At 43.0% G+C, this 16,240-nt stretch overlaps 1 protein-coding gene across 1 annotated transcript in view; it reads left to right on the forward strand.

Moving 5' to 3' along the window:
* Nucleotides 1–1,216: 1,216 nt before the first annotated feature.
* Nucleotides 1,217–16,240, forward strand: part of LOC118674702 (carcinoembryonic antigen-related cell adhesion molecule 21-like) — a 21,130-nt gene continuing 6,106 nt past the window's right edge. Inside the window, exons 1-4 of the mRNA XM_036346759.1 lie at nucleotides 1,217–1,466; nucleotides 5,888–6,035; nucleotides 15,023–15,149; nucleotides 15,337–15,543. Coding sequence (XP_036202652.1) covers nucleotides 1,217–1,466; nucleotides 5,888–6,035; nucleotides 15,023–15,149; nucleotides 15,337–15,543 — 732 coding nt within the window. The remainder of the gene's footprint in view (nucleotides 1,467–5,887; nucleotides 6,036–15,022; nucleotides 15,150–15,336; nucleotides 15,544–16,240) is intronic.

Here is a 16,240-nt window from a genome sequence, read left to right on the forward strand (position 1 = left end):
GACCAGGAAAGTGATCTTGCACCAGGAGGAGGCCCAGTGCACAGTAAAGAGGGACAGCAGATCCCAACAGTTTGTACAGCGGTGCCTTTTAGCTTTCCTGGAATCCAAGCTCTTCTCGCCGAGGGAGGGACAGTGCAGGCAGCAGACACCATGGAGTCACACTCAGCCCCTATCTGCAGAGGACCTCTCCCCTGGAATTGGCTCCTGTTGGCTGGTAAGGAAGGAACAATCCCTGGGGGTGGACTGAAGCAGGAAAGACAGGGACTTGCTGGGGTCTCCTGGGGAGAACAGCGCTCTGAGAGTGGAGGGAGGGCTTCTGTGTGGACCTGAGGGGAGAGGACAGGGGAGCAAAGTAGGATGGGTAAGGGAGATGGGTAACAGGTAACTGGGAAATCTCATGATCTGGAAGTGGAGTGGGGCAGGGAAACTTCAGTTGCTGTTAATTCCTAAGTTATTCATCACTGAGTATTGAATTTTGGAAACTGACCATAATAATAACAATTTATGTCAGGTGGCAGCAGAGAAAAACTTAACCAGGGGTGCTAAACACCGTCCTTACCACCAACCCCAGGAGAAATACACCCCAAGAGGTGCAGGACTCTGGGAACATTCATTCACACACAGGTATTTGCAGCCTGTTGCAGGCACTGGGGATGCAAGATCTGACAAGCCCCTGTCCCCATGGAGCTCATGTTCTGTGGGTGGAGAGAGATAAGAAAATATCTACATGTGATGTCAGGTATCCACAAGTGTTATAAAAAGAACAACAGAGCAGAGACAGGTCAGAAAGTGATTAACAGAGAGTCTTTAGGGAAGTGTTCCGTGAAGGTGCCTCCCATGGACACCCCTAATTGTTAGCAGGGGTCTGAGGGCAGTGAGTGGGTGAGCTGAACAGACACCTGGAAAAGAGACTGAGAAACAGAAAAAGTAACAAGTTCACAGGTGCTGAAGTATTGGTGGTCATGCTGTTGACCTTGACCACACTCACACCAACACACTCACACCCACACACACACCAAGGCTGAGATGAAGAGATCTGTTCCAAATCCAGGGCCTCATCTTTCCATCCTAACATATACATCCAAATATTGATCAATTCCTCTCTTTCCTCCTAGTTTCACTCTTAAATTTCTGGAGCCTGCCCACCACTGCCCAACTCGCTATTGTGTCAACCGATGCTGAAGAAGGGCAGGATGTGATTCTACGTATCCGCAATATGCCTCCCAATGTTACAGGGTTTATGTGGTACAGGGGGGAAGGGGCAAAGTTCAAAGATAATATTGCAGGTTTTCGAATGTCCACAGGACATAGAGCAGGGCCTGCATACAGCGGTCGAGAGCAAATAAACTTTGATGGATCCTTGCTGATAAAGAAGGTCACCCTGAAGGACACAGGAATCTACACCGTAGTAGTCTACCTTCCAGGCTCAATAAAAGAAATAGGATTTGGACGGCTCAATGTATATGGTGAGTGATTGCTCTCTGACCTCTGGGTGTTGGGTGGGTGAACACACAGGACTGACAGCCCTGGACTCTGCCTCCATCCCCCTCTGCATCATCTCCCAGGTTGGGTTTGGGCATTTAGTGCAGGACACACACAGTGGAGACAAACTTTCTAAGATCAGAGTTCCCTTCCCGGATTCCAGCCCTGCAGACATTCTCCACAGAGAGAAGGGCCAGCCTGATGGGAGTCGCTCAGCAGAGAGAGACCAGTCTCAGTCCGGTTCCCTCGGCCCCTCCCCATGACCATGACCCTGAGAAAGACCCTGCAGGGCTTGGCCAGGGCCCATCCTGAGGAGCCCCCTGCAATCCTCATAAAGAAGCTCAGCTTTGCCAGCCCCACCCAGACCCCTGTCCCAGGGTTTCTGACTCCAGGGACCCTGGGGATCCTGTGTCAGGTTGGGGTTAACCTCCTGGGAAGGGCTGAGTGGGCGCAATGGTTTCCCAGGTGTCTGAGTCACAAGGCTTTTGAGCTGCTCAGAAGCCAGAACTCAGGCCCATGAGCCACATCTGGATAGGGGTGGTGCTTCACCTGAGACTGAGTGTGGCTAGCACAGATGCACAAGGTCGCCAGGCCATTTGTGAACTACACTGAAACATTTAGGAGAGTCCAGAGAAAGGTCAGAATCACAGGGAACAAAAAGGAGGAAAGATGCTCCTGGCAGCTCCTCATCCACCAGGGATCAGCCCAGGAGATTCTCTCTTGGAGTTGATCAATAACAGATGTCCCTCATTTGAGCAGCTCCCCTGTGCCAATGTTTAGTCAGATACTGTGAATATTTTATTGTTAATACACTGACACCCTGGCAGTCAAATGTTCATCGTACTGCATTGAGAGGAAACCAAGGCACAGGGAGATATAGTCACTAAAGCAGACCCACACAGACCATGAGAGTGACTCAAGGTCTGTCTGCAGCCATTACCTCTCCTCCATCCCAGAGGGATCCCTAAAGCAAACATGGGTAGATCTTCCCTTAGGCATCCCCAGTTCAGAGAGAGAGACTGTGGTCTAGAAAATAACACCAAATGGAGAATTAATTTATTTGTACTCTAGAACCAAATTACCTGCACTAACAATCAGTCAGTGCTGGGAACACCCAGACCTTTCCCTCAGGTGGCTGATCCACCCCTCCCTGCACTGGAGGTGAAACCACTGATTTGTTTCCTGATGTGTTGGTGTCATTCCCACTGGATATAAAGGAAAGGATTTTGCCTGCTAGCTCCCCATTTTACACTTGTAACCAGCTAAGGGATCAAGATGTAACACTCGGTTGTTTTGATGAATTAGGAAGAAATAAATGGATACTGAAGGAAGGAATGAGCTAAAACGTCTTCAGAGGCTGAAACCTGGATGCAGAGTCCTTGGAATTCTGGCCACATGGGAAAGGCTCCCTGTCACTCCAGGGGTTGAGACCCATGTCTCAGACCCTTTGCTGTTCTCTAGAGAAATAGTCCTTCTTGCTATTGCTCTTAGGCCCTGGGGTATTAATAGTAATTTTTGCATATGGGGGAATTTTAAGATCTTTCCAAATTTCTATCTCATAACCACCAAACACAAATGGTCCACAAGGGTCCGAATGTCAGCAATCCATGCTGCCCTCTTGCCATTCATCACCCCTTCTGCATCTGTACAAGCCTCACCTGCCCTCCACAGAGGGAGAATGACTTTAATGACCAAGGGCAAAGCATATGGTTCTGCTGCCACAATCAGATCCTGCCTGTCCCTTCACTCCTTTCTGGCTCATTCCCTGGGCTCTGCTCTATCATTTATTGGCTCACTGGCTCATGTCAGTCACACTCACCTGGGAAGGCCTGACCCTGCTCTTGGCCCAGGGGACTGAGTAGTCAACTGACCACAGGTTTGATCCTGGTCCCCTGTTTTATTTCTGCTCCAATCTGAGTCTCTAAGATGTCCTGGGAAATGGTGCCTCTTAGAAAGACACCTCGGCTGGGCAATGAAGGTCTGTGCAGCTAGAAAAAATTGCATTCAGCTGGTCAGTGAAGAACTAGGAGAGGTGTGGGAGGATTAGGGGGGCAGGAGGTGTCTCTAACTCTAGGTTCTCTGTTTTTCCACAACCAAATCTTGCTAATCTATTGAATGGTTCCCTTCATTTGTTGAAAAGACTGTCCTTTCTCCATTGATCAGTCTTGGCTCCTGAGAAAGGCTGTGCTTTCTCCCAGACATAGAGGATTTAAGTTCTCTGAGGGCTCAGAGCCCCAGGCATTTGTCTTGTGATACATAGAACTGCCTTATTCCTTTAAGTTGGCTGAGAGGTGAGAGGTGCCAACTCTGAAGAAGGCTTGGAGGACTCAAATGTCGCACAGGGCAGTGTTCTCCTGTTACCTGCTCAGTGGAGTTACCCACACTCAATATCACAAGCATCAACTTTGAGAGATTTGATTTATATTTTTCTAATGATAGTGATGTTGAGCATCTTTTCCTGGTCTTATTGACCATTTGTATATCTTCTCTGGAGAAATGTGTATTCATGAGGTTTGCCCAGTTTTAAATCAGCTTATTTGGTGTTGCTGTTGTTGAGTTGTAGGAGATCTTTATATATTCTGGATATTAACCCCTCATCCTATTAATGATTTGCAAAGGATTTTCTACCATTCCACAGATCACCTTTCACTCTGTTGATTGTGTCCTTGGATGAACAGAAGGTTTCATTTTGTCAAAAATCTAAATTATCTAATCTTTTCTTGCCTGAGTTTCTAATTTCATATTCAAGAAATCACTGCCAAATCCAATGCCATACTGCTTACCCCTATGTTTTCTTCTAAGAGTTTTATCATTTTAGTTCTTAGCTTTAGGATTCAATCCATTTTGACTGAATTGTTGTGTATGGTATAAGCAATGGACCCCTTTATTTGTTTGCATGTAGACATTGCTGTTCAACGGCATTTGTTCAAAAGACTGTCCTCTCTCCATTGAACAGTCTTGGCTCCTTTATCAAAACCATTTGATTGTGTCTTTTGACAAATAGAAGTCTTTATGCCAGTGTAACTATTTTGATTACTTTCCCTTTGTAGTAGGATTTGAAATTAGTAACTGTGAGACCTCCAATTTCAATTCATCCTTTTTAAGATTGTTGCAAACATTTGGAATCCATTGAAATTCCACATAAATTCTGGGATGGATTTTTTTTTTATTTCTGAAAAAAAGTAATTGGGATTTTGATAGGGATTGTTTCAAATATGTAGATAGCTGGTGGTCTTGGAATCAATGAACATGGATGTCTTTCCAGTTATTTGTTTCTTCTTTACTTTCAGAAATGTTTGGTAGTTTTCAGTGTATTCATCTTCCACATTATTATGTTTAACCCTAAGCATCTAGTCTTTTTGATGCTATTGTAAATGGAACTGTTTTATTTATTTTATTTGAGGATTGTTCATTTTTGTTTAAAGAATGGAAATGATGCTGAGTGTTGATTTTGTCTCTGGCGACTTCATCTTTTATATTAGTAATACTAGTTGTTTTAGGTATGTATGTGGTGAAATCTTCAGGGTGTTCTACAATAAGATTATGTTGTCTTTTTTAAAAAGATATTTTCTTATTCCTCTCTAAATTGGATATCACTTATCTCATCTTCTTGCCTGATTTTCCTGACTAGTTGAATTAGGGGAAAAACAGCATCCTTGTCTTATTCATGATCTTAGTACTGTTTTCAGAGGTTCTCCGTGGAGTAATGTGTTAGCTGTGGACTTTCATGTGTGGTCTTTACCATATTAAGTAATTTCCTCCTATTCCTACAGTTCCTGTCCTTTGTTAAAATCATAACCATTTCTCTTTAGTGATTTATTTTACCATTATATGCAATCAGCAGGCCTGGAAATAAAGTCCTGTTCAGACTGAGGAATCTTATAGATGGAACTTATCCATATCCAAGGTCATGAAGACTGGGTTGGGCCATCTTTATTGCCTAATGAGTTATTTAACAATAGTTAAATGCCCATTCACTTTCTGTAAAGTCCCCTTGGCCCCAGTAGTTGGCAGAAGTGGTAAGATTGCCTTTCCCAATATACATGGAATTTTTAAGTCAAAAGAACTTGTAGGAAAGGGTCAGTAAAAGCTCATGAGAGGAAAACTCCACCTTACAGTGAGGTTATAGGACACGTGGACTGTGAAAGGGTTCCCTGTGTTGATACTACAAAGATGTCTATGGGAACAGGTCAGGGGTGATCTGGGTTCAGAGAAGAGGTGCAACACTTGCCCTACACATCGTCCCCTGAACAAAGACAATTGTCCTTCTGCAGAGATCAGAACCATCCTCTGGTGACCTTACAGAGCTCACAGTGGACTCTGAGTGGCTAAGATGTCTGAGGAGCTAGCATGGCCCAGGTCCCAAGCCCACTCTCAATTAGCCATGCTCTCTATTTCTCCACAGAACCGGTGAGCGTGCCCACCCTCCAAGCCAGCAACACCACAGTCACGGAGAATAAGGATTCCGTGGTCCTGACCTGCTACACAAATGCAGTCTCCACCCAGTGGTTCTTCAATGGCATGAATCTGCGGCTGACTGAGCGGATGAAGCTGTCCTCAAATGACAGAACCCTCACCATAGACCCTGTCAGCAGGGAGGATGCTGGGAATTACCAGTGTGAAGTGTCCAACCCCATGAGTTATGCTGAAAGTGTGCCGGTTGAGCTGGATGTAAAATATTAGTGACCCTCCTCCTCTCCTATATGTTACTAAACTCTGAATAATCTTTTGTGCCCTTTAAATAGATTTGTTGTGAGGGTGGAAAGTCCTTAGAAGATTTGCATTGAGTCAATAAATGCTCAAAAAAGAGAGCTGACATTGTCATTATTGTTGACTTAAGGTGATAGTCTATACCAGATCCCACCTCTGTGTGGTCTAAGTTGTACCATCTCCACAGTGGAGGTGAAACTGAGTCTTTCAAGAGAATGGCAGTGGCTGTGTGATTACCCTGGGTGCACGTGATGAGTTTGCATAAATCCAAGCTCTGTCCCTCCTCCAGGGGGACATGTAGTGGATGCCCAGCCACTGTTGTTGGCAATGGGAATGGACAGGAGGACACCCATGTGGGTAACAACACTGATCTTTTTTTTCTCCCTGTTTGACTTATTTCAAAAAATTTCTTAAGTCTTTTTGAGTATTTTTATTTATATGGCAATAGACTTATTTGCATAAAGTAAATAGGACTCTGTCTTCCTTGTTAATAGGGTATAATTGGAAACCTTAGTAACACAACCAAGGCTTTGGCTCAAATGTCCCAGTTCAGACAGATTCCCACAGAATTAGAAATGACCTCACCTTTTATGGAGCTAAATTTGACCGGCAGGGTTTTTTGGAATCTCTTGGAGATGAGGGCATTACCCAAAGCTAGAGGATGAGGCTTCCTAACCTCAAGAGGCTGTTAGAACTCCCATCTTCGGTTTCATAGAAAAACCTGAGTCAAGCAAATTATGTGGTAAATGTCAGTTCCTCTGCACTTAGGTCACTAATCAGGCCAAATCCAGTGACACCAGCCATGTTGTAGGATGGAGAATACTCTTCTTCCTTGGAGGTGACCTGTGGTCAAAAGGAAGGTGACTGTAGAGAGCAATGTAATGTCTCCATGGAGAACTCTAGAAGCACAGTATTCTGGGAGATCAGATCCTGGCTGTGTTTAGGAACTCTCAGCTACTTTGCAACTGTTTATAAATTGCTGGGAAATTGCAGCTCTTCATACATTGCTGGAAATGATAAAGATGTCAACTGGGTCTTGGCTAAAAGAGATTTAGTTGTGTTTCCCTCCACTGTGCAGAAAGCAGTTTTGTTCTGAACTAGAGGCATTAATGTTCCCTCAGAGTCACTAACCTTTACACAGTTTCTTCCTGACAACATGCCTTTGTCTTCCAGACTTAGACCATTTCTTTTGTAAATGTTAGTAGTAATTGCACATTCTTTCTCTGCACTTTTGAAATATACATACGTCTCCTCAAAAGCTTCTTGTCAGTGTTATGACCCAGAGAATAACTGTCTCAAGGACCTGGCCCCATCCGTTTGAAATTTAATCCTCCTGGTGTCCCTGTGTCCCAGTCTCTAAGGGAAAGTAAGAGCCTAACTTGGGTGGGGTCATTTACAACCAAGATGTGAAAAGACCTCCTGCCAGGACTTCAGGAGATGGTTTACATTTCCTTTCTGTAAAACCCATTAGCAAACACAGATGCCTATAATTCCTTCTTCTTTCCTAAAATCTCCCCAGCCTTTTCTTTCAGGGGTGTTGAGTTTCATCTCACTCCCCTATTGCATGGTTCTGAAGAATGTCTTCCTTGCCTCTTTAAATGTGTTGGACACCTGTTTTACTTTGTCATCATCTACCTGTAACTAGCTGATCCTGTCATTTTGCTCACATTGTCAATCCTTACCTTATTTTCAAATCTTCCAATTTCTTTCCTTATCGGGCTAAAATCCTCCACATAAAGGTCTCTAGTTTTCCTGCCTTCCTAATGACTTGGCATACCCAGCAGCATCTGACGTGACTTCTTAGATGCTTTTGAGGCTGCAGGTTGCCTCAGGATGGCCTTTGCACCAGAATCTGAGAAGACATGCAGGCCTGAAAGGGCACACGTCCACAGGGACCAAGCCATCAACAGTGTTCACAGTTATTTCCACTGCATCTTCAAGGAACAAGATCACAGAGATTTTCACAGATATTCTCTCTTGAACTTTAGAAACTCTAGTAAACATGCAGGTCCCTGACATGTCAGCCACCCACAGGCTGTCACTAAAAGATGCTGTTTTTTGTCCCCCGTGACCTGGAGCTCAGGCCAGACAGGTGTCCTCATACTTTGTTTTCTTCATTGTTTTTACAATCTCCAGGTGCCAGTTCTTATAGAATCCACATCCAGAACCTGGGAAATGGAAATAAATCTTTCCTGTACCTTGTGGCCTCTGGGTTATTTAGTTATACTCCTTTGAGAGCTAGCCAGAGGTGGATTGTGGGTAAGCAGAAGTGGGCTTAGAGGGGAGCTTTTGAGTGATAGGATCTGTTCAGAGCCAGGATGATAAATTGTAAAGCCTGGTGGGTTTGGAGATGTTAGGCATTATATGAGGTCAAGGGGAACTAAAGGTGCCCTGCAGGTGGGCTCTTTTGGGGAGGGCTCTGGATGGGGCCGAGGGATATGAGTGAGGGGCTACTTTCTACCTGTTGAGGGAGAAGCCACTGGAGCTGGTGTAGTGAAGTGGGAGTGCCATTCTCCCAAACTGGGATAGGCAAAAGGGGTGAGACACAGGGTTGGGGGAAAGAATAAGATTCTTGAAGATTCATATTAGTGTCCTGACATTTGTGACAAGAAGGAGCACAAAATATACTGGCTGGCAGGAGTTACAGAATAGACATAAAATAAGAAACAAGAAGGAAATGCAAATGAGCATCTTGTAGGGAGTTAGGAGTCTGAAAAGTGAGGAGGGATGGGGACACCATGAATGCAGAAGATGAGCCTAGGGAATGTGATATTTGAGCCAGGAAATTAGTTGAAGTCCAGGGTAGTCAGAATAGAACAGGGGTTGTCATGGAGCTTAGGGAAAGTGGGGAATGCAGGGCAGGCTTGAGGGTGAGGACCAAATTGAGGGTCGGAGGTGTCCATCCTCCAGCTCCAACCCAGGACAGGTGTGTGCATTTGGCTCTCAAAGCAGTTTCCTCACGGCCTGGGAGAGCCATGAAAGGCCAATCTCACCTCTATACACCAACATGTGCCTCAACTGAGTAAACACGTTAGCCATGTCCCCGGGGATTTGTGTGTCAGTGAGTAAATCTGACTAGGAGTCTGGGGACAGACAAGGAAAAGGCTGATGGTATGTGTGTGTTGGGGGAGAAGAAATTGAGGGCTGGCATGAACTTGGAATGTGTGGAGCATTTTCCTTCTTTGTTGACTAGTGAGAGTAACTTTCTGTGTTTCCACAGGTAAGAGCTCTGTGGTAGGTCACAGGGATGGAGTGGTAGGTACCCACCTGACCTTGTCTAATCCAGGATGTGTCACTTCCATCTGTGTTGGATGCTTCTCTCCTCACCTGAACTTATGTTGGTGGGTGTGGTAGAACCCAGGTTATGATGGGCAGTTCTGCCAACATGGTCACATTACAGACCACGTTCAGACTCTCCATCTCTCCTCAGGCCTAGAAGCCTGTTGGGAGCTGCTGTTTTATTGCTGTAGAAGATATGGCCTTGTTCACAAGGAGTCTGCCTAGGAGTAATTATTTTATTAGGTCTCACCAGAGGTTTCACAAAGCACCTTTCATTCTTCTAACATCAATTAGCAACTTGTCTTCTCCTCTGGAGGGTATGTCCAGCATGGCCCAGACTAGTGGAGCCATCTGTGGCAGATTCCTGAATGGTCACAGATGTGGATGGCCCTATAGCTCATGCTTTGCTTAAACTGCTGATCACAAGAGTTGATCCTGTCTCTGGTGTCACTGTCATCACTAATGTCATTGTCTTAGAGCATCAACGTTAGCTGGCATCACTTCCACCCTTTGGAGCACACGTGTCTTACTAAGGCATTTAGAAAGTTGCAGTTTTGTTCATCTTTAGCAGGAAAGCCTCTAATTCTCGCCATTTTTATGACTTGAGTTTGGGATTGAATTAACTTGGAGAATGAACACATCCATTTGCCCTGGTAGGGAGGGCCGCTTCATGGGCTCATAATTTGTGCAGCCACTTAGAAGAGCCTGTGGTAGGTTTAATAGTTTGCTTTTGTCATCCTGAAATTCTTAATTTGTACAAAGAGCCCAGAACTTTCACGTGACTTTTCATAGTCCTGCCCCTACACCTGACCATTGGTTGGGAAAATTCTGTAATGTGACCACCAGAGGGCAGTACAGCGGCAAGGAAACCTGGAGAAGCTGTGAAGGGATGTAGAGAAGTATTTGGCTTTTTCTACTCTATTTATGGCATTACAAGTGTCTAATGAGCAGGACCATCCCATGCCCACCTCTGTAGGTCACAGAAGGAAGGTTCTCTGTCTATGATGTTCACTGGAGATTCAAATTTAAAGAAATCTCAGGTAGTTGGCTCAAGTGTGAATGGCATTAAACAGACACAATAAGTCTACACTAAATATTGGTCTTCAGAAAATTACTGGAGAGAAAGAGAAAGAGATAGGGAGAGAGAGAGAGAGAGAGAGAGAGAGAGAGAGAGAGAGAGAGAATTGGTGATGAGAAAGAAATCAGGTAAGTTTTCATCATCCAAGAGGAAAGACCTTGCAGTGGATAATGAAAAAAATTAGTAAATAAACTCAAAGAATGTCATTTAAAGAAGACTTTGGTTCCATCCAGGGGAGCTCTCATTGTTTGGGGCACATATCCTCAGTATGGCCCAAAGAATCCAGAACCTTCCTGTGATAACTTTTAACAGAACACACAGAGACACAGGGCTTATCAGGCAACATTCAGTGTTGTCACAAATACAAGAAAGAATATCCAACAGGAGAGAGCTGGGACCTGGCTTTGCTTACAGTGTGAATATCAGACATGGAATAACTATTTCATGTTCCACCTGCAGGGGGAGTTAAAATCTCCTTGGGTTGTAGAGGATCACCTCAAAACAATTTACCTTCTCTGGGTCTTACAAACTGATTAAGATTTGTCCTTGAAGCCCAAACGACTTGGCTCTTTGTCCAAATGATATATAATGGGCACTGGCATATTTTTTGTATTTGATTTGTTATTTTTGTTTATGTTAGGAGGATAAAATTAAAATAAATGTTGATAGAAATAAAATAAAATAATATAAAATGAAAAAGACAAAAATTACTATTCTCAGTTCATTAACCAGACCATAAGTGGTCTGCCTTCCTTTTTAGGAAAACTATTACTTATTTAATTTAATTTTTATGTATTGGAAAGTAGACTAAAGTTGCAATTTCCGGAATGATCTCTAAGGGCAGGACTGGAGACTTGATTTGCTAAAGTGTTGCTGTTACTTCCTGGATGAAAACACTGGGAAATGGACATGCTGCATTGTTCTTGAGTAACAGTCCCTCTGCAGCCTCCAAATCCACAGTCCAGGACCCACCAGCTCCATGGCCCTGAGTGTGGGAGAGTCACAACCCATAGCGCACAAAACCGCTTCCCTTCTCCAGAACTCACACATTGACTCTGTTGTCAGAGATTCCTGGGATTGCTATCTCCAACTTCTGAGTTGTTTTTTTTGTTGTTTCTGTTTCTGTTTCTGTGTGTGTGTGTGTGTGTGTGTGTGTGTGTGTGTGTGTGTGTGTGTGTTTCCCAAAGGCTTCAGGAGAATGAGTTAAGCCGATCTGGGGAATCTTTCCTAGACATAATTGGGCACCTCTATTGTAACGTGTGCAAAACAAAGATCTTTATCCTCCCCACCTCCCAACCTGATCCTCCCCAAATCCTCCTCTTCTCAGTCAAGGTCAAATCCATTCTTCTAGGAAATCTTGGCATTATCCTTGCTGCCTCTGTTGCTCTCAGTGACCAACATTGTTTGTTTCTGTAAATTTGAATACTTGAGATACATATAAGTGGAACACTCTGTTCCTGTCTTCATGTGACTGGCTTGTTTCATGGAGCATACTATCCAGAATTACCATTTTTATAAGGCTGAATAAGGTACCATTGCATATGTATGTGCTACATTTTTTATGTTACTCTATGAAAAATAGAGTTGCTTCCACCTCTTGGCTATTGTGAATAATTCTGCAATGAAAATGGATGTGTAAATATCTCTTCAAAGTCCTGCTTTACATTCCTTTGGATATAAAAGCAGAAGTGAGGTTGCTGGACCACATGGTACATGGTAAGTCTATTTCTTATCTGCCTCCAAATTGTTTTCTATAGTAGCTGCACCATTTTGCATTTTCGCCCACAGTGGGCCTGGCTCCAATTTTTCCATTTTGTGCCAACACAGGTTATTTTCTGTGTTTCCAACAGTGACCATCTTAATGGGTATACAATAATATCTCATTGTTGTTTGGATTTGATTTCTCTAAGGATCAGTGATGTTGGATATCTCTATTCACTAGAGGCCCGATGCACAAAATCCATGCAAGGGGCTTGGCCCTCACAGCCCCAGCTGCCTCAGATGCCTGACTTGCGGCCTCACCCTCTGCCCACTGGTGATTCTGGAAGGTCATTCCGCCTTCCGGTCTAGTTAGCATATTAGCTCTTTATTATATAGGATAACCATGCTGGCCATTTGTATGTCATCTTTGAAGAAATATGTGTTCAAGTATTTTGACCATTTTTTAATCAGGTTATTTGATTTTGTTATTGAGTTGTAGGAGTTCTTTGTATATTCTAGATATTAACCCCTCATCTTATATATGAATTGCAAAGTATTTCCTACCATTTCATAGGTCACCTTTCACTCTGTTGATTGTGTCCTTTGATGAACAGAAGTTTTTATTTTGATACTATCCAATTTACCTATTTTTCTTTTTTTACCTGTATTCTTAGAGTCATATTCAAGAAATCATTTCAAATTCAATGTCAAGATGCTTCCCTCTATAACTTCTTTAATGAGTTTTATAGTTTTAGGTTTCACATTTAGGATTCAATCCCATTTTGACTTAATTGTTGTTTATGGTAAAAGCGATGGTCTACTCCAGTTGTTTGCATGTGGATGCTACTGTTCAACACCATTTGTTGAAAAGACTGTCCTTTCTCCATTGAACAGCCTTGGCTCCTTTGTCAAAACCATTTGATTGTGTCTTTTGACAAATAGAAGTCTTTATGCTAGTGTCACCATATTTTGGTTACTTCAGCTTTGTAGTAAAATTTGAAATTAGTAAGTGTAAGACGTCCAATTTTGTTCTTTTTTTCTAAGATTATTGAAATAATTTGTGGGCCCATTGAAATTCATTATGAATTTTAAAATGGATTTTCCTATTTCTGAAAAAAGTCATAGAGAATTCTATAAGGATCATATCAAATAGGAAGATATTTGGGGGTCTTCCAACACATGAACATGGATGTGTTTCAAGGTATTTTGTTTCTTCTTTACTTTCTTTCAGAGATATTTGGTAGTTTTCAGTGTATATATCTTCATCTTATACATTAACTTAATTCTAAGTATTCTAGTCTCTCTGCTCCTATTTTAAATGCAACTGTTCTCTAATTTTAGTTTGGCATTGTTCATTTTTGTTGAAACAAATGGAAGTGATGCTGAGTGTTGATTTTGTCTCCAACAACTTTGCCTTTTTTATCAGGTCTTAAAAATTTTCTTTGCTGTGTGTGTGTATGTGTGGTGAAATTTTTAGGGTTTTCTATATATGATTATGTTGTCTTATTTTAAAAGATAATTTTTCTTCTTCCTTTCCAATTTGGATACCTCTTATTTTATTATCTTGCCTGATTTTTCCAGCCAGTTCTTTCACTACTATAGTAAATAAGTAGGAAAAACATCATCCTAGCCCTAACTGTTTTGGCTCAGTGGATAGAGCGTTGGCCTGTGGACTGAAGGGTCCCAGGTTCATTTCCATTCCAGGGCATGTACCTAGGCTGTCGGAACAACCCCAGTAGGGGGTGTGCAGGAGGCAGCTGATTGATGTTTCTCTCTCAACTATGTTTCTAACTCTCTATCCCTCTCCCTTCCTCTCTGTAAAAAATCAATAAAATATATTTTTTTAAAAAAAGAAAAACAGCATCCTTGTCTTGTTCATGATGTTAATAACATTTTCCAAGTTTCTCCATGGAATGTTGGGTTAGCTGTGGGCTTTCATGTGTAGCCTTTATCATATTGAAACGTTTCCTTCTATTCCTACAGCTCCTGTCTTTTGATAAAACTATAACGACTTCTCTCTAGAGACTTATTTTACTATGATATTCAATCTGCAGGCCAAGAAATAAAGTCCTTTTAGGCTGAAAAGTCATTTAGCTGGAACTTCTACAGTTCCAAGATCATGAAGTCTGGGTTGGGCCATCTGTATTGCCTAATGAATTATTTAAAAAGAGGTAAATGCCTTTTCACTTTCTATAAAGTTCCCTTGGCCCCAGAGAAGGACAGAGGTGGCAGCCTGCCTTCCACAACATACATGGAATTTTACATAAAGAGTGGGACCTCATCTTTTTTGAAGTTAATGACAGAAAGAAATAATAAAAGCTCATGAGAGGAAAATGCTACCTGATGATGAGGTCATAGGAAACATCACCGGGGAAGGTGTTCCCTATGCTGATATTACAGAGATGTCTGAGGAACAGGTCAGGGGTCACCCTGGGGTTATGTGGGGTCAGAGAAGAAGTGCAGCCCTATCCATAGATATTGTCACCTGAACAAAGACAATTGTCCTTCTGCAGAGGTCAGGACCATCCTCTGGTGACCTTTACAGAGCTCACTGGTGACTGTGAGTGGCTGAGATGTCTCTGAATGTAGCAGGACCCCAAGTCCCAAGTCCACTCTCAATCAGTCCTTGGTCTTTTTGCAGAGCACACAAGAGTGCCCACCCTCTTAGAGAGCAGCACCACAGTCACAGAGAATGAGAATGCTGTGGTCCTGACTTGCTACTCAACTGTGATCCTCACCCAGTGGTTCTTCAATAACATGAGTCTGTAAGAGCATGAAGCTGTCCTGGAGCAACAGAACCCTCACCATAGACCCTGTCAGGAGGGAGGATGCTGGGAACTACCAGTGTGAAGTGTCCAACCCCATCAGTTCTGCTGAAAGTGAAGCAGTTGAGCTGGATGTAAAATATTAGTGACCCTGCTTTCCTTCTCTATGTTATTAAACTGTGAATAAATTTTTTTCACCCTTAAAATAAATTTGTTGTGAAGGTGGAATGTCCTTAGAAAACTTGCACTGAGTCAATAAATGCTCAAAAATGAGAGCTAGCATTGAGGTTATTGTTGACTGAAGCTAACATTCCACACCAGATCCCGCCTCTGGTTGGTCCCAATAGCACCATCTCCACAGTGAAGCTGACACCGAGTCCCTCCCAGCAAGGGCAGTGGTCATGTGATGACCAGTGGGAGCATGTGCTAAGCTTCCAGGAGTCCAAGCTCTGTCCCTTCTCCAATGGGTCCTGTGGAGGGTACCTGGACACTGTTTTGGACAGCAAGAATGTACAGGAGGACTCCCATGTGGGTATCAACACTGATCTTTTTCTTCCTGTTTTACTTCTCCCAAAGCATTTCTAAGGCCCTCTTAAATATTTTTTTATTTTACTGGCAGTGGATCTATTTCCATAAGTACAGTAGGATACTGTCTTCCTTGTTAATCGGATAGAATTGGAAATGCTGGTAATACAACCAAAGCTTTGGCTCAAATGTCCTAGTCCAGATTGATATCCTGAGAATTAGAAATGACTTCACTCTTTATGGAGCTAAGTTTCTCCTGATGGTATTTGGGTATCTCTTGGGGAAAAGGGCATCTCCCAAAGCTAGAGAGACTGCAGGTGAAGTGTGAAGATGAGGTTTCCTAGCTTCAAGAGGCTGTTAGAACTCCCATCTTAGGTTTCATAGAAACATGTGCAGCTGAGCAAACTATGTGCGAATGTCAGTTCCTCTGAACTTAGTTCACCAAACAGCCAAATTGAGTGACACCAGCCATGTCGTAGGATCACAAATACTCTTCTTCCTTGGAGATTTCGTTTGATCAAAGGGAAGGTGACTATAGAGGGATATCTAATGTCTCCATGGAAAATTCAGTAGCACAGCCTTCTGGGAGATCAGATCCTGGCTCTGTTCAGAAACCCCCAGCTATTTTTCTCAGGCTTATAAATTGCAGGAACTGATGAAGATGCAAACTGTATCTTGTCTGGAAGATATTTATGGTGTT

Source organism: Myotis myotis, unplaced genomic scaffold, assembly GCF_014108235.1.
Source record: "Myotis myotis isolate mMyoMyo1 unplaced genomic scaffold, mMyoMyo1.p scaffold_m19_p_19, whole genome shotgun sequence".
Classification (NCBI taxonomy): Eukaryota; Metazoa; Chordata; class Mammalia; order Chiroptera; family Vespertilionidae; genus Myotis; species Myotis myotis.